General features: G+C 39.6%; 1 protein-coding gene across 1 annotated transcript in view; it reads left to right on the forward strand.

The window, feature by feature from the left end:
* Positions 1 to 22,345, forward strand: part of LOC136858701 (hydroxyacyl-coenzyme A dehydrogenase, mitochondrial) — a 78,531-nt gene that overhangs the window by 49,916 nt on the left and 6,270 nt on the right. The window contains exons 5-6 of the mRNA XM_067138439.2: positions 4,118 to 4,280; positions 13,319 to 13,435. Of these exons, the coding sequence (XP_066994540.1) occupies positions 4,118 to 4,280; positions 13,319 to 13,435 (280 nt within the window). The remainder of the gene's footprint in view (positions 1 to 4,117; positions 4,281 to 13,318; positions 13,436 to 22,345) is intronic.

Raw genomic sequence — 22,345 nt, forward strand, 5'->3', positions numbered from 1 at the left:
CGGGCCTTGCCTGATGTGCAACCGGAAAGGGAATATCGTAATGTCAAGGGTTTCCCAACAGACGGGGTAAGGTTTAAAGTTTGAATGGTTTTGATAAATCAGGTTTTCAATTGGAACACTTCTGCTGAAAGTAACAGACAAATAATTAGCAGCAGACAAGTACAGAAATATTTCTATACGTTAGTAAGGTGACAGTTGAGGACTACTACAATCATTTTGTCATTACTTGTTCATAAGATCACCAACTCACAATCATTGACAAGTTTATGCAACATAAATAATATTGTACGTACAGTAAAACCTAGTTAATTCAAAGTTGTTGGGACGCAAAATTTGGACTTTGAATTACGTGATTTCGAATTAACCGCGAACTTGTAATTCAGAAATGCCAACCTTGCCCGTGTCCCAAAATATTCTAAGATCCGTTATTCCATACAAGTAACCTTGATTCACAGTTTAAACCTTTCAAATACCATGGAAAAATTTCTTTCCGAAATGTATCCAACTAGTTACATTTACAGTATTCGAATAATGCATTTAGATATGTCACTGACAAACATAACCTCACGCAACAAAAGTAAAACGAAAACATGATTCAAAGATGAGAAATCTATGCTGACTCTCCTGTGCAAGTGCTTTATTCATTGGATTACTCTACTGCATATATTTTAGATGTCCTGTACCTGCACGTAAAGCCTGCCCCGTGGTGTAGGGGTAGCGTGCCTGCCTCTCGCCCGGAGGCCCCGAATTCGATTCCCGGCCAGGTCAGGGATTTTTCTCTCGACCTGAGGGCTGGTTCGAGGTCCACTCAGCCTATGTGACTAGAATTGAGGACATCTGACGGTGAGATGGCGGCCCCGGTCTCGAAAGCCCAGAATAACGACTGAGAGGATGCATTGTGCTGACCACATGGCCCCTCGTAATCTGCAGGCCTTCGGGCTGAGCAGTGGTCGCTGGGCAGGCCAAAGCCCTTTCAAGGGCGTAGTTCCGTGGGGGGTACTTGCACGGAAAGTATCCAATGCCCTTGAAACATCGTGGCTTATCGAACTTTCCTATGACAAGGTGAGAAAGTCTCTCGCTTCCGTGTGCATTGCAACACAGTACAACGACCCCCACCCTTGTACGATTTCCTGGCTGGCACTCCTCTCCTTTACAACCATAAGTCCGTTTGGGCTCGGCATTAGAAAATCAATGCAGTTTCATCGGCATTGACAGTATTGTTCGCTGCATACGAATTGATTATATGAGCCATGCCTTTTCACTGTCGGCATTGCCAGTGTTCACGGATTCTGCTTCTCCGCACACTGCCTGCTACATGATATTGTGGCATTCCTTAAAATGCTGAATATAAAAGATTTCACTCTAACTTAGCAAATATGAAGCACACTGTAGACACACGCAAGTGAGTGAAAGTGCGGAAAGAAGTTCCGAAAGATGCATTCTATCATGATGCGGATAAATTTTGAATATAAATTACTCTGTAAAATACTATTTTTTTTAAAGTGTAAAGTCAGTTTTGAATTAAAAGTCTGAATTTTTGTAATGGGACCAACATTGTTCTTCGAATTACGAATTATCTGTATTTCGAATTAAACAATTTAAATAACATGCAAAACCTTGCCTCATGTTTCTGGAAATGAGAGCTGCTTCAAATTAGGCGGGCTATTGGATTGACCAATATTGAATTATCGAGGTTCTACTCTATATGTGCATGATTTAAAGTGATTTGATACAATCCGAAGATGTTCTTGTAGAATGAAACATGTCGTTCTTTGTTTAATGGTGTGTATTTCTTTTACAGGTATGTTATTGTTACATATGTTATAACTAGCAGAAGTACCCGTTCTTTGTATGGGTTGTCAGAAACTGGCTTTACTCATACTATCGGTGTGACTGACTTCATTAGATATTTATGTCACTGGTGTATTTACTTAAGTACGTAGAAATTATTTGTCATGTTTGGAATTATAGTGTATCTTCTTCTTCTTTTCTTCATGGGGGCCTCTAAATATTAGTTCCTAATTAGCGTCGACCTCTAAGATCTTTTGCTACCATGTTTTTCCTTCAATCCTGCTCCCTTCACAAAGCTGCAGGTTTAGTGTAAGTATACTTCTGCTAGATCGTACCACAAATATAAATATTATTGAATGTATTTGTTTGATCCGACATTTCATAACTATTACAAATGATCAAGGAAATACGTGATGCATAAAAGAAACAACTATAATTATCGAGAATTGTAACTCTCTGGGCTTGTCACTCATGTCGCACATCATATAATGAATCTGAGTATAAATGTTGACAATTGGGTACAGTATATAGGTTGTTTTCATGGTTACGGTGATCGTAAAAGTGGACAAAAATATCGGCACTAATAACATCAGTGATCCTAATACTCCATGATTTGATAGAAAATAGTTTAAACTATAGGTAACAGACTCCACAAAATGCTGAAACCTAAGCCAGTACATAAAAACGGAGGCCCGTCGCAACCGCTGGTCGCTGCTCTACGGAGATCTCCAGGGCTATTATTTTTATACTTCACTCCCTTTCCATCCCCGCCCAAAGGAGTGCTTTGAGTGTCTTACACAGCAGTTTATTTTTTCAAGATAGTAAGTCATATGTGTGTCAATTTTGGTTGGCAGCTATGCCCATATGTACATGCATAATCTAGCTGCTGTAGAATCCTGGAGCTGACGTTGCCATGGTTACGGCCATTCGTTTCTTTATCAGATTCCTAGAGCAGGGGTAGTGTGGTTCCAATAGCTCCATTATGGTTGGTTTTAGGGCCTTAGAGCATGGTTTTCGGGCCCGAAGGGTTTACAGAATTTTGTTCTTTGCGTCAAGGGGCTTAAAATGAGCTTTGTCTCGACCTTGTATGACAAATTTGATTTTGCCTATATTAGCCTATTATTTTAATATTTTATATCACCCCCCGTCGCCCCCCTCCCCCTCGAATTGTTTTGAAAATAAAATACAGCCCATGTTACTCACTGGCAATGTAGTTTTCTATAGGTGAAGTAATTTTTAAAATCGGTTCAGTATTTTTTGAGTCTATCTGTTACAAACAAATATACAAATTTTTCCTCTTTATAATATTAGTATAGAAGTATAGATTACATCTCTACGCATACGGTTGCCGTCAGGAAGGGCATCCAGCCATAAAACAGGGTCAAATCCACATGAACGACACACTTCGCACACGCAAACCCACAGGTGTGGGTAAAGCGATAGAAGAACAAGAAGATACTCATTTTAAAAATTCATCCGTTTTTAAAATTCTTTTCACCCTCTTCAGTGGATTTTCCAAAAAGAGTATTCATTTTTAAAGGAAATTGTAAGTACCAAATTTAAAGTCTGTAACATCTTCATTTTTGAGATATGTATCATCCATCATATAAATAATTCAACTCCTTCCTCACTTCTTTTCACCCCCCCCCCCCCCCCCCCCCCCCCCGCAAGTGGACTTTCTGAAAACGAATATTTCTGCTCTTTTATTTTTAAAGGGGATTCCAAATATCAGTTTTCATGTCTATAACATGTTATGTTTCTGTGATTTATTGTAGATAATTTCGCTGCTCTAGAATCCTGGAGCTGACGTTGCTGTGGTTACGGCAGTTCATTACTTTATCCGATTCCTAGAGCAGGGGTAGTGTGGTGCCAATATCTCTGTAATGGTTGGTTGTAGGGCCTGAAAACCATAAAACTTGGTTTTCAGGCCCATAGGGTTTACAGAGTTTTGTTCTTTGCGTCAAGAGGATTAAATTGGGCTTTGTCTCGTCCTTATACGACAAATTCGATATTTTGCCTATATTAGCCTATTATTTTTATATCTTCCCGCCGTGCTCCGCCTTCGAATTGTTTCGAAAATAAAATACAGCCCATGTTACTCACTGTCAATGTAGCTTTCTATAGGTGAAGTAATTTTTAAAATCAGTTCAGTAGTTTTTGAGCCTATTCATTACAAACAAACAAACAAACAAATTTTTCCTCTTTATAATAGTATAGATTAGTATTCTCAATAGACTGAAGAGCTTTAAAGTTACATTATATTACTTTATTATATTTTAAGAGTGACTCTGTTGTTGCTCAAATTTAGTTTCATTTTTTTTTCTAGGTTGTGCGCACTCCTGAAACATCTGACGAGACGTATGAGAAAATGATGGCCTTGGGCAAGGCTCTTGGAAAGACCCCAATAACGTGTAAAGATACTCCAGGATTTGTTGTCAATCGTTTGCTTGTTCCTTACGTTGCTGAGGCTGTAAGGATGTTGGAGAGAGGTGAGTAACGGCAGCATTTAATTTGTGAATGCAGGCTTCTCTTTTGCCTTTTAATTTATTTCTTAAGTTTGGTAGGTAATACTATAATCATGATGTTCTACATGTATAGGGTTTTTATTTAAGAGTTGTGCAAGGTAGGCGCAATGCTACTCATCTGGTAACATCCTGTACAGTTGCGGTGGAAGAGTGATCTGCAGCTTCAGGCTGGCAGTTGAGCACAGTGATGTAATGTTAATATGTGAGACAAATAAATTAAAACACGTTATTGGTTTTGGCGCAAGTTTATTATCGTTGCAGTTGCTCTTGTGGTAAATTTATTTTGGCAGACTGGGTTCTGTACAAATGTTCTTTAGTACAATGCCTTTTTAAAAGTGTTGTTTGCATTAGAACTTTTGGCAGCAAATGCTCCAGTCAACACAAAAAACATAGAGCAGAAATGGGCTACATTGTGGAAAGTAATCACAGAATCAGCTGAGAAAGCCATTGGTTTTAAGAAAAAGGTAAGACAACACTGGTTTGATGACAACAACAAAGAAATTTTGTGTGTCATCAATGCTAAATGACAAGCCCATCTATCCCTTCTTCAAGATCCATCTTCAAACACAAAGAAAGCGCACTTTTTCAAATTAAAGCGTACATGTCAGGAGCAAATAAGAGAGATAAAAAGAACAACTGGTGGCAGCAGAAAGCTCAGGAACTACAAAGTATGCCTGATGCCCGAGACATGCGTAACTTCTATGCAGGAGTAAAAGAGTTATATGGCCCAATTCATTCCTTCTCCAGGACACTAAAAGCTGCTGATAATGCTATCACTATTACTGATAGTCGAGAAATCCTGGAGCGTTGGAAAGGACATTTCTCCACTCTTCTCAATTGGAGTTCAAATGCAGCTCAAGACTTTCTTGATGATGTGCCTCTACATTCCCAACAACCATGGATGGCTCTCCCACCAACATTCAAGGAATTCAATGCTACTCTCAGTAAACAGAAACCTGGCAAGTGTCCTGGCCCAAATTACATTCCTCTGGAATTGATTCAAAGTGGAGGCCTACCACTAGAGACCAGATTTCATACACTTGTCTTCTTAATAGGGAAACCTGAAAAATATCTGGTAACTTTAAAAATGCTGCTATTTTTCTCTTTTCAAAAAAGGTGATCGTAGTGTTTGTGGTAGCTATCGGGGTATACCATTGCTATCCATAGCAGGTAAAGTTTTTGCTAGAATTTTGCTCAGTCTCGTGCAGATAATTTTAGAGAGGATTCTACCAGAGTCACGGTGTGGTTTTTTAACATCCAGAGGTGTAACAGATAAGATCTTCTGTGCAAGGCAAATCCAGGAAAAATGCAGAGAGCAACAGACTTTTCTATACCTAGTGTTCTATGACCCAAAAAAAGATTTTAGATTCAGTCTCGAGACCAGCTATATTGACAGTACTGTCCACAGCATTTTGTAGATCTGGTCAAGGCTCTTCATGATAACAGGTCTGGGCAAATCATTCATCAAAATATTATGCCTGATCCATTTCCAATCACTCATGGATTGAAACAGGGATGTGTGCTTGCTCAAACACTCTTCTAGCTGCCATATTTTATGGAACATCTACAGGCAACCAAGGTGTAAAGTAAGATATCGCTTCGGTGGGGGACTGTTCAATCTGACTAGACTTTGCTCCCAAAAGCTTACTAAGATTTCCTCCATTATGGAATTGCAATGTGCAGATGATGCTGCCACACCTGCTCACACCTGATGATCTACAACAGTCCGTCAGCTGTTTCAAGAGTGCTTGCAATCATTTTGGTCTCTCCGTTAATGTTCAGAAAACTGAAGGACTCGCACAGCCTGCACCTGGATCAAACATCCCAGGTTTCAATATCACCATTGTGGATACTCCACTGGAGCAGGTCGACCACTTTTTAAATTTAGGAAGTACCCTCTCAACAAATGCTAACTGCTCACAAGATATGGATAGAAGAATTGGTGCTTTCCACTCAGCATTTGGACGTTTACCCCATCATATCTTCATCAATAAGGACCTTACAATGCATACCAAGATCGTGGTTTACCATGCTGTTGTCATGTCAATACTGCTTTATAGTTGTGAAACGTGGACCCTCTACTGTTAGGATATCAAAAAGCTAGAGAGTTTTCATCCTCAAAAACATCTTGAACATCAAATGGGAGGACCAGCCTTGCAGTTCTTGATAAAGCGCATGCTATAAGCATTGAGGCTTCCATCATTGGCCACTGTCGCAGATGGATGGGCACATCCATTGCATGAGTGAATCCAGGGTTCCTCGTCAACTCCAGTATGGTGAATGCTGTTCTGGCACAAGACTTATGACACCCCTTTGAGGCATTTCAAGAATCAGCTAAAGCATACTATGAAAAGCGCTGGAATTAACGTTTAATCCTGGGATACGCTTGCTGAGAATCATACACTTTGGCGCCACACTGTTTCAACGTCAGTTACGGTGTTTGAAGAGAAATGACAACTATGTGAAGAGGGTAAGTGGCAAGCATGGAAGCTCCGTCAAGCTCAGCCCCGCCCTTCTCCAGCCGTTCCATGTGATCTGTGTGGGGCGTATGTTTCATGCCAAGATTGAGCTACTAAGTCATATGAAACATGATACTCTATAGGCTTTTGGGCTTATGCCATGTCAAGAAAATCAGGTGAAATTCTTCACAGGCTTCTTAAACAATAGAAGCCTTTCTCGTGGACAGTCAAGATTTTCTTCTGATGACGCAGAGCACAGTTCTCTGCGAAACATAAATAATTTCACCTTATTTTCTTGACACTGCATAAGCCCAAAAACCTATACAGTGTCATGGCTATAATTATATATTTGCCGTGAAAGCATCAATGGCAACATATGAAACATATTCACAAGCTGGGGCTGTTCCTTAAGGCCGTGGCCACTTCCTTCCCACCCATAGCCCTTTTCTGTCCCAATAAAATGCAAACTAGCATTTTTCAAAATCATTTCTTTGGAATGTAAGTCTTTCCTCAGGTGATTTCAAAGTAACAAACCGCTTGCTCCGTTTTTGTACTCCCATCTGAATGAACTATTAAGAAATTTGATAAATCGCTTTATCAAGCGTTCTAAAATGGCAAATATCATTGGTATTAGGAGTGTGATTTGCTTGATCTACAGGACCCAACAAAATTGAGGTAGGTAAAGTTGATGTTGGATTTAGTATGAAAAAGGTACTTAAATTGTCAGAGAGAGAAATTTTTGGTTTTAAACACTGTCAGAAAATATTGGTGGCAGTTGTGACAAAACTGTTGGATTAGAGTCCTCTAAAGTATAGATTAGTGAAAGGTCTTCTGAGTTTGAACCCAGCAACCAAGTCTTGGTCACACCCGAATAGAATATGTCTTGGAAGTGTTGCAAGAAGCTAACAGAATAACTGATAATGTGGCCGATAGGGCTAAAGCACAATACATTCCTGTATGTTGCGAATCAAAGGAACCTTTGGAAACTAAATTCAAAGAATATACTGTATCTCAATATCTGATGATATTATGGGTTTATCTTATACTGTCTTATGGAAATGCTGCAGCGGAGAGTGACTTTTCAAAGAATAATTCAATGTTGGTAGAAAACATGCATGAGGAGTCTATTATTGCACAAAGACAAGTGTATGATTCCATTTTGTACTGTGAAAGTGTCAGATGCGTACCAATTAATCATAGAATGTTGTTATCGGTGAGATGTGCTCAAAGAAATACCAGGAATGCTTGGAGAAGACACGCCTGAAGGTCAAAGAAGAGGACAGGGCGGGGGAAAAAAAAAAAAGGCTGAGAAACAAAGAATAAGCGATGAAATAAGAAAGTTGGAAGACGAAATAAAGTTAAAAAATGCAGTCACGAGAATGTGAGCCAGAATTAAAGATAAAATAGGCCTACTTGAAACCCGAAAAAAAGTGTTATTTTGTTGTTGTGCTGCATTGTTCTTACATTATCAACATTGTGTATTCATTAGAAATTTTAATAGTAATACTTTAATTATTCATGTATATATAAAATTTCTTAACATTTATTATTATCTGGCAGATCATTATGAATTATTTTTTTTCCCCATGGCACTACAGCCCTTGAACGGCCTTGCCCTATCAAGCGACCGCGGCTCAACCCGAAGGCCTGCAGATTACGAGGTGTTGTGTGGTCAGCACGACGAATCCCCTCGGCCGTTATTCTTGGCTTTCTAGACCGGGGCCGCTATCTCACCGTCAGATAGCTCCTCAATTCTAATCATGTAGGCTGAGTGGACCTCGAACCAGCCCTCAGGTCCAGGTAAAAATCCTTGACCTGGCCGGGAGTCGAACCCGAGGCCTCCGGGTAAGAGGCAAGCATGCTAACCATACACCACGGGGCCAGCATTATGAAATACTGTTCAAAATGTTATATATCCTATTTGAGTAATAAATATTGTGTACAGGTGTGTGTTGGACACCTAATGGGGGTGGAGGAGGCTGTTAAAAATTATGCAAATGCCAAATTTTTGTCAGGGAAATAAAATATTTTGGTCAGGGAAATGCCAGGGAAATTAGTTTGACTTTCTTCAATCAGTCACTAATGGTCTGCATTTAGGGCAGTCGCCTGGGTGGCAGATTCCCTATCTGATGTTTTCCTAGCCTTTCCTTAAGTGATTGCAAAGAAATTGGAAATTTATTGAACATCTCTATTGGGAAGTTATTCCGATCCCTAACTCCTCTTCCTATAAACAAATATTTGCCCCAATTTGTCCTCTTGAATTCCAGCTTTATCTTCATATTGTGATTTTTCCTACTTTTAAAGATACCACTCCAACTTATTCGTATACTAATGTCATTCCATGCCATCTCTCCACTGACAGCTTGGAATATATCACTCATGATAAAGATGCCATGATAAAGATGATAAAGATGTCGAGCAGCTCGTCTCCTTTCTCCTGTCTTCCCAGCCCAAACTTTGCAGCATTTTTGTAACGCTACTCTTTTGTCGGAAATCACCCAGAACAAATCAAGCTGCTTTTCATTGGATGTTTTCCAGTTCTTGAATCGAGTAATCCTGGTGAGGGTTCCATACACTGGAACCATACTCTAGTTGGGGTATTACGTCCTTACTACAACCCCTAAATACCCTCATAACCATGTGCAGAGAACTATATCCTTTATTTACAATCATATTTATGTGATTACCCCAATGAAGATCTTTCCTTATATTAACACGTAGGTACTTACAATGATCCACAAAAGGAACTTTCACCCCATCAACGCAGTAATTAAAACTGAGGGAACTTTTCCTATTTGTGAAACTCACAATCTTGTAATTTATGATCTACCCTATAAAATGCCTTAGGTAGGTTAATCACGGTACAGTCCATTTTACCCCCTGAATCCAGGATATCTGCTATATATACAAGTTGAGCTTCCGTGGAATAACCTTTCTTAAACCCGAACTGCCTTCTGTTGAATGAGTTATTAATTTTGCTAACTTGTCTAATATACTGTAATCAGAAAGAATGCTTTTCAAAGCTTACATGCAAAGTATGTCAAATTGACTGGCCTGTAATTTTCAGCTCGCCGGGCTGAGTGGCTCAGACTGTAGAGGCACTGGCCTTCTGACCCCAACTTGGCAGGTTCGATCCTGGCTCAGTCCGGTGATATTTGGAGTATGTCAGCCTCGTGTCTGTAAATTTAATGGCACATAAAAGAACTCCTCCGGGACTAAATTTCGGCACCTCTGCGTCTCCGAAAAACGTAAAAGCAGTTAGTGGGACGTAAAGCAAGTATTATTATTATTATTATTATTATTATTATTATTATTATTATTATTATTATTATTATTATTAATTTTCAGCTTTATATCTACCACCCTTTCCTTTATACAACTCTCCATTCCTTTGGTGTAGTTCCTTCATGCAAACAATAATCAAGTAAGTACTTCAGATATGGTACTATATCCCAATCTTTAGTATATCCACAGAAATCTTATCAATTCCGGCTGCTGTTTTTCTAGTTTTCAACTTTTCTATGGTTCATGTTTGTGGGTTACTGTAGTCACGTCCTAGTTCGTGAACCATGGGCAACGGCTGAGTGGCCTAGTAAGTGGTCCTGAGAGTCGGGATACCAGTTGCTATGGAATGGGAGTGGGCATCTCGGACATATTCTGAGTCCTGGCCCTCCTTGTGCTCAGGCGGCTAGGACTATACAATTCACCGGTGGTCCATAACCCGTAAGAGAGATCCTCACTTGGACTATGTGCAAGTAGGGTAGCATCCTGCTTCATGAATTTACTGAGCTCAGAACATTTTAAGCAAGCCTCGGACCTAAGGGAGTAATGGAGTCCCGCTCCCATTTGACAGGCGAGGGACTCCTTAGAAACAACTTGGCGAACGAAATGGAATTCGTTGGGGAGCTATCAATATTAATGGGGCTTATGGAAGAAAGAAGGTAGAACTGGCTGAGTCAGCAAAGAGGATGCATCTGGATGTGCTAGGAGTAAGTGATATTCGGGTAAGGGGAGATAACGAGGAAGAGAGGAGATTATAAAGTGTACTTAACAGGTGTTAGAAAGGGAAGGGCAGAGTCTGGGGTAGGGCTCTTTATCAGGAATACCATTGCAAGCAACACAGTTTCTGTTAGGCACGTAAATGAGCGAATGATGTGGGTAGATTTGTCAGTTGGAGGAATTAGGACAAGAATTGTGTCAGTGTATTCACCATGTGAGGGTACAGATGAGGATGAAGTTGACAAGTTTTATGAAGCATTGAGTGACATCGTGGTCAGGGTCAACAGCAAGGATAGAATAGTGCTAATGGGCGATTTTAATGCGAGAGTTGGGAATAGAACTGAAGGATGCGAAAGGGTGATTGGTAAATGTGGGGAAGATATGGAAGCTAATGGGAATGGGAAACGTTTGCTGGTGTGCCGGTATGGATTTAGCTGTTACGAATACATTCTTCAAGCATTCTTCACCGCTACACATGGGAAGCTAGGGGTACCAGATCCATAATAGACTATATCTTAACAGACTTCGAATTCAGGAAATCTGTTAGGAATGTACCAGATTTCTGGGAATTTTTCGATGATACAGACCACTTTAACTACTTTATAACTACGATAATGCAAGGGCACTCTCAACAGCTGACCATTCATAAGCGCATCCGACAGTGGTTTCTGGCAGGGAGCCCTGAAATACATAAATAACATTTCATAAGAGCTTGCATTTTTGTTATTGTTATTACTATTATTATTCAGTTTGCGTGACAGAAGGGGAAGATTGTGTAAACGTGGCCCGCAGGTGGCTGTATCGATAAATAATAATATTTATTATTATTATTCACAGTTATTATTCTTATATCATTTTCATTATTGTTGTTTTGTAATTTCAGTGCACATGTTAGATGATCAATCTATGGTAAATATGATACCATTTCAGAAAACTTCTTATTTAGTAGACCATCAGAATTTTTTATTCACAAAACATGGGATAACATATAAACAATTTTAAAATCTCAAGTGCTATTTGGCGTGAAACATTTTTCATTACTAGATGCTCAAACAAGCACAAAGAAAAAAGGAATCGTGCAAATGTACACGTACATCGAGGTTCCGCATTTGATCGAGAACTTTCTGGCCATATATCTACTTTCTCTTTGCAACATGATCCACTTCTTTGAGTACCTCATAATTGATGGCTTCTTTTTATGAGTTGACATTACAAGCCACCATCAACTTGCTTATGTTACATTATTAACGAAATTCTGTGGAAGGACTTCATACTACGTCTGTTTTTGGATGTCCATGTTTTATTTTCACCCAATGTTTAGCAGCGCTAAGCTTGAGACTTTTTAACCATTCCAAAGTGATCAAGTTTTTAAACACTTGTTAATATCTTCACTTTCATTTTATACTTTGCCCAGTAAGCACATAACTTGTTAATATTCTTGTAAGCATTGTATTTTTACTTCATCCTATTAATGTCACGTAAGTATGTACTACATACTTGTATATCTTTGTTCATACGACCTGTTTTGGCTGATGATGGTGTCCATAGACATGTGCATGTTACAGAGAACGGTGGCAACTTGCCTCGACTTGAGCCTTGTTGCATTTACTTTTGACCGGACAACATAGTTCAACACTAAAAACTTCATCTCTGGTCCGTATTGAAAGGAGATAACATACAATAGAGGAAAATTTGATTGATCCATCTTTTTTCAATACATAATATGTTGTTAATATTATCACAACATTTTTATTCAGTACTGGTTTCGGTGTCTCAGGGTGGAAGTATATAAGACAGTACTGCGTCCTGTGTATCAGAATGTTGTACTTTGATGAGGGAACAGGGCCAAATCATCCACACCCTGGGTATGAATATGCTCCGATGGACCCTGGGCCTAGCACGCTATGACCATGTGACAAATGAAGAGGTGCGGCGAAGGCTAAGCGTGGCCCCGATTGTAGAAAAAGTGAGAGAAGCAAGGTGCTGATAATATGGCAAAATCATGCGTCAAGACAGCAGTTCTGTGGCTAAAGTAGCCCTTAAGTTTGACCCTGGAGGTTGTCATTCATGCAGAAGACCAATGATACGGTGGATGGACTTCATCACAGAAGACATGACTTACAGGATCGAGTAGAAGGGAGAAGGCATAGCAAGACGGCGGACCCTGTGCAGCGGGATATATGCTAGGGAAATACAAGATTGTAACAGGTAATAAGATGAATACAATAACAGTTCAGTATCGGAAGATGGAGTAACAGAAATAACAAAAGCACAAGGACAATCTTGATGTCCTCGTGCATGACTAAAGGACTTGTGCATGCAAGTGCTTATTGTAAATTTTTTAATTATTGGAAATGTTTTCTAATTGATGTATAGTGTATTGACTGTGTGTGTATGTTTATATTTCATTTGTAATATTTTTTCAGGTCCTGGTGATCAGTCTTAAGTGGGCTGGACAACTCGTTTTATTTTATATATAAATCTTTATTTATTTATTTATTTAATAGTTATAAATTACATTGTTACTTTCATCTCATGTTATAGGTGATGCATCTGCCAAAGATATTGATACTGCTATGAAACTTGGAGCTGGCTACCCCATGGGACCACTGGAGCTTGCTGATTATGTTGGCTTGGATACAAACAAGTTTATCCTTGATGGTAAATTTAGATCTGTCCCACTAAAAGTTACTGTATTTACCTGATTGTAAGCCAACCACTGGAAAATCAGAAACGATCCTGAACAGCCTGGAAAGAATGGTAGAGGTCCTTAAGACTGTTTTCCATTCTTAGCTGGGTAATGCGATTCAAATATTAAGACAACCGTTTTATGGTTTCATGCACCATGTTTTACACCTGTATTCTAACAAAATCGCATTGGATCACTGTCAGTAACCACTTGGTTCTACCACTACCTTCTAGGCTCACACCGTTTGTAACTCTTCCGAGGGATCAAACATTTCTGAGGAAAAGTTTGAAGAAACCCAAGAATTTTAATCTCGACAACTTTTTAGTATATAATATATAACAAGTGTTGATAAAACTGGGCTTGAATCTATGGAATATCATGGCAAAACCTTAATTATGGCGATTTCTGGTGTTATTTTTCAGAACTTTCTCTTAATGTGTTGATAAAGGGTGTCATCTACTTTACTGGCCATGTTAACGATACCAATTCTAAGCAGGGGGATATATTTTTTATATAAGAAAATAGTAACAAGTGGTTGCCTACGTCGGGTAAATATGGTATCTTGTCTTTCGATAACTGATCAGTTTAAGTATCTGGTATTAAAATACATTAACTATCAGCAACCCTAGGTGGATCATTAAGTGTAAAGTTACAGCCCAGCAACTTGAACCGAAGACCTGTAAAAGTGGTGGCCTCCCCTTGGTCCTCAGCCGTACACGTTACAAGATCCATTGTTATTTTTTTCCATGATGGGTGAGGTTATTTTCCTTCAGTGCTGCCCGATATTTTGCTTTGCGCATTCTACAACAAGCTATTAACTTAAAATGAATACAAGATTTATTGCTCCACCTTCTCAATACTTAAAATCATTTAACATTTATCAAAACATTACAATAAGATAGTGTCAGGTACTAGTTTCGATCCGTTTTTTGGACCATCATCAGCCTAGCCAAAATTACAAGCAAAAGACACAATCTAAAATGATATGGATGAACAAGAGGATGGATGGTGATGGAATGACATACAAGTAAAACCTTATACATAAATTACACTAAATATAACCAAAACATGTTAAAATTAACAGATGAATAAAATCATTGTGATGTCGCTTAAAATTTCTTGATGCCAAAGTCTTAGGTTGATGGTTGAACTTGTGTTGCACACTTAAATTCGAGTGAAATCTTAAGTTTCTAGAAAGTTCTGAGAGCGAGTTCCACTATGGCGCAGAGGGAATTGTCCAATATGACCAATATAAACTTGACGAATTGAGAAAGCTGGACTTGTTCTATGTAGTATGAACAATTGCTGTGTTTAACACTAGAACGGCCGAACATTCCTCATACCTATAAAGGCCGCAGGCGGTCATTTTGACCGCTGCCGCTTACTGACATATACCTAGGATCCAGGATCTGAGAAACATGCGAATGTTCAATTATTTATTTTAAAACAACATAGTTAACCATTAGGATGTATTGTATACAGGTCAATCCATTGTTAAATATTAATAATTGTTCATATTATCTCACTTCTGATAGGTAACAATGAAATATTTCGGCGGACTTGCTATTGAATGCCTTTGTGAAAAATTATGATAAAAATAACGGTCTCTATTTGTTTACAATCCTATTTAGGCACTTGACAAGCAATTCATGCAAGTTATTACCTTACACGAACATTTTCCACAGACTACTTTGTTGCACGAAGAACATGTGTCAGAGGTTTTGTTCTGTTTACAATTGGAGTTCACTTGACATTGTCGTCGCTTTCGACTGGCATATTGAACCTGAATCTGAGGCTCAGGCTGAAGTGTAGGGAGTTCAATCAACCGGGATCTTGTCTTCACAAAATCAGATCTTAGTTCTTGTATTACTTCAAGAATATAATCATGTCGAGAGATTCTCTGTCCCGTAACTTCCTTGTAGACTATCCATGAATTTATTGCTGCTAGATCAAGTACGTTGTAAAATACATGTACAGGCCACCTTCGGCATCCAGCTCTAGTGGAGTATTTACGCGCCATTTGATCAACTACATCCACACCATACTTAGTTTCGTTATAAAATTCAGTAGTACTAGGGAGCTTCTTGTTATCTTCACTGACTTGAACACTTGGATGTAGAGTGCTTAGCGGAAGCACATTCTTGTTCACTTTTCCTTGATATACTGTGAGAGTGGTGTGATCTTCCTTCTGAAGTACGACAGTCTCGTACAGATTCATACGTAGTGCTTTGATTGACACCGGGATTTCCTTCCTCACTCGATTGATTGTTCCAACAATACTAGTTTTCTTCTCTTTCAGTCTCTCAGCCAACTTTACCGATGTAAAGAAGTTATCAGTGGTCACGTTACGTCCTTTCATGAGGTATGGGTCCATAAGTTTCATGACAACATTTTCAGGCAGTGACTCATTGGCGGGTCGCATTTCGTCTTTCCCAAGATAAGGAAACCCATTGCACACATACTTAGAATCAACGTCTACCAGTAGCCAGAATTTTATGCCAAATTTATCTGGCTTGTTGGCCATATACTGCGTGAACCTGCACCGAGCTTTGCTGGGGAAGAGTTGTTCATCAGCTGTGACATTCGCTCCTGGTTTATAGCACGCATAACAATTCTCAATAAATCTATTCCAAATAGCCGAAGCCAAAGCAAATTTATCTGTCTGCAAACGAGTGGATCTAGTTTTACGGAGATCAAAGCGCAAATACCTTAGAATTTCTTTGAACCTGTTTCTTGCCATAGTGTTAGTGAAAACAGGGGGACCCCATAAAGAAGACCACATATGATCTACAGCTAGACTAGTAAGTTTATAAGCTCCACGGGCGTATAACAAAGCAATAAAAGCATCTAATTCTTCCAAAGAAATAGACCAATTATTATCCGTTGTCTGTCTACGAGCTTCGGTCTCTGTACACATCTTTATATGCTTCAACATGGATGCGTCAATGAATAAACGCCAGGCACTAACCTTGCTGTTAGTCTCTACGTTACGCTTAGCGTGAGAAGTAGGCCCTGCTGCCTATTTCAGTACATTCTGAGCAGCCATCCTTCCAGGGGGGTTCCCACTACTGTCGACAACAGTCCAAATAGTTGTTCCATCATTACCACATAACTGATCCCCTGGTGCAAATGAAGAAGACTTTACCAGTTCATGACCTCTCCCACCTCGTTCCCTTCCTCTTCGAACAGGTTGCCTGCTGCTAAGAGATCGTCCTCTGCTGCAAGATTGATCACGGGTGGTTGAAGGAGTAACTGCGTCTATCGTAGGTGCGAAGTCCACTGTGTGCATATTTTCATCAGGTGAATCACCATCACTGTCCGACATATTATCACACTGTTGAGTTATAAAATCCTCATCGTCACTCATTGCGTCTATATCTGATAATGTATCTTCGTCACCTGATTCGTCTTCTCCTAGCTTTTCAAGTTCTGCTAATAATTGAACAGGAGTAAGTTTTTGCCGCCGAGCCATTATTACGCACTATACGACACAAGGGACAGGCACTAACTCGTCCACTCGCAACCACTGCTAGAGGCATACTATTTAGTTACATCATACGCCCCTATAGCGCCACTTGTAAATATATCACAGGAAGCAATCAGTGAGCAGAATAGAGCTTTCCGTATCAAGGAAGTGAAGCGGTCAAAATGACCGCTTATGGCCTTCCTAGGTATAAGGGACAATATCGGCGTTCCCTTATTATCTACGGATGTAATTTTTGGCGTGAATGTACATAACCCTAAAATATTAAAAGTCACAAAAGAACAACCTCGTGCGTAAAAAATTACGAGCGTGGAAATACCATGAAATTCGCTAACGGTCAAAATGACCGCTCTGGCCGTTCTAGTGTTAAAGGAAGTCTCAATTCAGTCGGAACCCAAAGAACCTGAAGAACAAAATTAGAATTTAACTCGAAAAATCTAATAGAAAAGTAGAAAGGGAGGGAGAAGGTTGAAGTAACGAGTACTCACCTTGCGCCTTTTTTTGGAACAAGCTGCTGGAAGGAATGCAACAGGCTGAGTGAGCGTCACACAGCGTGGATCAGCAAGAGAGGAGAGAGGGATACGGAGGGGAAGGATGACGTAAGTGTGGAAGGAGATGGGAGGGAAGGAAGGGGAAATGGTTCAGGGCAGGTTAGGAGAGAGGGAAGTTAATGGTATTTGTGGGGAAGAGGACCCTTAATTGATTTAAAGAAAGGTTTATGAACAGCTGATTTGTTTTTCTTATAATAGAAAATAAAAAGATTGAATAAAATGTTGGGTTTCTCAGTAATTTTGTTAAGATTGTAGTTGGCATTAAAATATTGATCCAAATGTATGTAACAGCTCTCAGTTATGTTGAGTAGAGGTTATATTCAGTGTAATTTATGTATAAGGTTTTACTTGTATGTCATTCCATCACCATCTATCCTCTTGTTCATCCATATCATTTTAGATTATGTCTTTTGCTTGTAATTTTGGCTAGGCTGATGATGGTCCAAAAAACGGATCGAAACTAGTAATGTTTTGATAAACGTTAAATGATTTTAAGTATTGAGAAGGTGGAGCAATAAATCTAGTATTCATTTTAAGTTAAGTCTTAACTCAACACGGAACCCAACCATGAAGTTTATTACTTTAAACAACAAGCTATCACGGAGGAAAGTTCCACAAGGCGAGCATTGTGGCTCGTCTGCTGTGTGCTCTTGTGTTAAGAATCAGGAGTCGTGACAACACTGAACTGCCCTAGTGTGTGCATGGTTAGTACTGTTGTCTCTCTCTGAAGTTGTAGCGCTCTTTCTCACATGCGGGCGGAGTTGACGCTCACAGCGCCAGTGGTCCAGAGCTTTACTTGTATTTACCAGGCTGTAACTCATATTGATATAATGGAAAGGAAACCAATAAAGTAGAGTGATTTACATCAACAGTAGGCTGGGAAAGAGGAAGGGAGATAAGGTTAAACATGAAAATATAACAGGAATTTGAGCTGGAAGTTATCTATGTATGTTCTGATGTTATTCTGTAACCTTCCTTTTCTTCTTATAATCAGAGCTTAGAGGGGATGTTTATCTCATACTTCCCCTTAAAACAATAGTCACCCCTGCATATACACTACAGAAAATGGATATTGCATCTTGACAAAGGAATGAATCATTCATTTTAATATTGGAGATATGGAATATATTGCTAGCTAGATGTGTAAACAATATTGGTTTCAGCCCAGTGGGTTAGCTTATAAGCCCTGCTCATCTTTTGGATGGTCATGGACGAACCACCTCCTGTATGCAAAACACAGTAGAGCTTGTTGACTTGTACTGCATGAGGTGTAATGACATGAAACATATGCTTGCGAACTATGTCTTGCCGATGGGTATGAGCAGGATGTTTGAATTTTGTCACCGACCAAGAGGGCCTGGATAACACCAGCCTGCGAAAAAGAAAAAAATATTTCTCTCCGGCGAAAGGTTCAAGAGGTGATTTACCCTAATTTAGGTGTGCTGATTTCAAATATGTAAAACAGTTTTTTTGCTATTTGAAATCCAAATTTGACATATTGTTGTAATTTGGATGGAAAACACCATAATAGAGAATATATGTATTTTCAATGGGACAAGATTGAATTGCCAACAAATATACTAAAAAGTAACATGTTCATTGCTAGAATGTATGAATCTCACTACAAGAACACTATTGTTTGTTGCACTTTGATGTGAATGAACGCTGTGTTGATTTGCGTTTGTGTTCCTCAGTAGTGTTATCTCGCACAAGACACCAACAGTAATCTGACATCATGGAGACGTCCCATCGCCGCTGATACTTTCGTTCCATTTCTTTTAGATCCTGATGGAACCACTTGCCATATTCCTCGCTGAATGCTCCTAAATTTGCAGGAAAATAATCCAGATGACTGTGCAGGAAATGTAATTTTAAGCTCATGCGGCATCCCAATTTTTGGAAGTTGTACAGCATGGTTTCCACAGTCTGTTGGTAGTTGACATCTTTAACAATACCCAGGAATTTGCTACAACATCCTTGAGTGGTTCCCATGCCTGGAGCTTTGTTTTGTTCATCGTCGTACTGAATGTTGGATCCTTCATATGCTTCCAAATTTGGGGGCCGTCAAAAACACCTTCCTTAATTTTGGTATCCGACAGTCCTGGAAATTTCTGACAGATGTACCGAAAGCAGGGACTGCCTCCATCCAAACTCTTCACGTACTGCTTCATAATTCCCAATTTAATATGTAAAGGGGGCAATAACACACTTTGAGGATCAATTAATGGACGATTTACAATGTTTTTTCCTCCAGACACGAACTGTTTCCTCTTGGGCGACTCAGGCGCTAACTAGTGACGATCCCTATCCCGAAAGTCCCACTCATACAGAAAACACGGGAACTTTGTATATCCTCCTTGCTGCCCTAACATGATACCACACACTTTTAAATCACAGCACAGTAACCATCTGTGTTCATTGTAGTTCAGTTTCTGCAACACCATAGATAAGGTGTGATAGTTTTCACGAAGATGTTGAATGGACGACTGGCACTAAAGCAAGTTTATTTCCATTGTGCAGAAGAACACCTTTCAGACTTCTTTTACTGGTATCAGTAAATAGACGCCAGTCCTTTGCTTGGTAAATAGTTCCAAGATGACGAATCAAGCCAGGGTTATTGCAGCAAAACACAAGTTAGTCTTCATGAACAAAAATCTGCCGGAATTCTTCTTCCCGAATTTGTCCCAGGAAGTAAAAAATTTATCTCTTTTAATCTTGATTCTAAAAGTTCACTGTTTTCTTTAGTGAGTACTAGGTCATGCACCAAATCATTTAAGTCACACTGATTATAAAGACGTGGAGTTTTATCGTCGACATTCGGTACAAAGGTATCATCATCACCATCCTCTGGACTTGAAGATGACGAAGACACACTCTCTGATAACTGTATTGGTTGTTTTAGGACAGGAATATCGCGTCCATGTGGTGCAAGGGTTATGGCAGACGGAAGGCAGGGATACACAATGTGCTTTTTTTTTTTTTTTTTTTTTTAACCCGGACACTTTACATACACAAAAATAACATTCATCAAAATTATTTCTTTGTTCCTGCCAAGCTGTTGGGATTTCGAATGGCATTGATGGCAACAGCCCATTCTACCATTGCCGCAGGTTTTCTACTCACATTTTACACACAATATGGGGTGCGAAATTCTTGTCCTGATCACCTACCTTAATGTTAAAATATGGCAAGTACAGACTTTTTATAAATGGCGTAATATTTTGCTTCTGGTCTTTAATTGTATGCTGGCCACATATATAACGGAAAGAGTTGGGATTATTCACACATTTTTGCCTCTGAACATCACTGCCACTTGCCATTTTAACACAAAGTAACTCACTTATTCACTCAATCGACTTCAAGTGCATGTTGTAACTTGTAGGAAAAGGCATGACACACATTCTCAAATTCTCCTCTCAGGCTACAGAGAAACATGATCTTGGTGTTTTGACCTTGTCTGACATTGCACATGCGTGAACTGCAACTGTTCTAATTGTTCTTCTGGTGTTCCTGTATGATTACCTACTCCCCTCCAAAACAGAGCACATACAATATTTTCTCATTCCATACAAGCCATCCAAACCTCATTTAAAACAATAAAGCTCCATTAGCATAAACATGAGACAGGCTTGTGACAAATCTGTACGTGATACGAAACAACTGGTATTTTTTTTTACTTAAGAACACTAAATGTAACGTATATCACATACAACTACTTTTGCCGAAAAATCTTTGCAGGCCGGTGTAATTGGTGCGTGAGAGTAGGTTATCTGTGCGGGCTGTTACTGCATGTCTTGGCCAAAATACATCTATGGTACCTTGTGTATGGTAGCAATGGTCAAATGTACAGAGATGCGAGACAGAACCAATCTGTGGACAACATTGCAGTAGGATCACTGCATTGTTCGGATGTCTCAGACAGACCCCTGAGCCACAACTGTGGATATTCAAGCTACTGTGACACCACACATTGCACAACAAGCAATTTGTAATTTGTTTGCGTACAGTTGGCGTACGATTCTGTGTTCCTGCATCTGGTGATCCTCTGAACCCACAGAATTGATGTGTGGGGCCGTGATGTTTAGAATGGTCATGCTAGGCACATGAATGGCATAGTGTCATCTTCAGTGATGAATCGTTCTTCTGTCTTGGCCGCAACTGTCATCAAAATCATGTCCGACATTGTTCTGGGGAGAGGGGCTGCAGATCTTATTGTCCAGAGGTATATGAGCCAACCCCAGACATTACAGTCTAGGGAGCTATTGGCTTTCATGTGAAATTGCCATTGATAGTTGAAGACACAGTGACTGCCGGACAGGGTTGTACTTCTGATGGCAACCATGCAGCATATTGAGGGAAGCTCTCTAAGAACATGCTTTAACAGAAGCCCGCTAAGGCCCCAGACCTAAGAATTATTGAACATGTTTGGAATATAATTGGTAAACTCCTGTAGACAAACTGACCTTCACAGTGCAGCAAGCATAAGTTGCAGTTCCACAGGGCATGATCCAAGGCTTTATGGACTCCATATCACACTGCATTCACTAATGTATTGCAGGTTGATGTGGATACACCCTGTACTGACCTGTGTCCACATGTGGGCAGAGAGGTTGCAGAACGTATTATCAGTGCATCACTGCCTTCCACCCATCCACCATGCACTCTTAGGACATTGTAGACATACACATTTATGGTGTTGCAATTTCCATTTTTCCCCAGGGTGAGTCTGTTTTCTCTGGCCAAAGTAAGGTGGTGATAAGGAATATAATGAAGCCAAGATGGATTGTCCAGTTCACTATTGTTCTTATACTAAAGGGGATGCTGCTAAGACAGCAATTGAGCATAAG

This window comes from Anabrus simplex, chromosome 1 (assembly GCF_040414725.1).
Source record: "Anabrus simplex isolate iqAnaSimp1 chromosome 1, ASM4041472v1, whole genome shotgun sequence".
Lineage (NCBI taxonomy): Eukaryota > Metazoa > Arthropoda > Insecta > Orthoptera > Tettigoniidae > Anabrus > Anabrus simplex.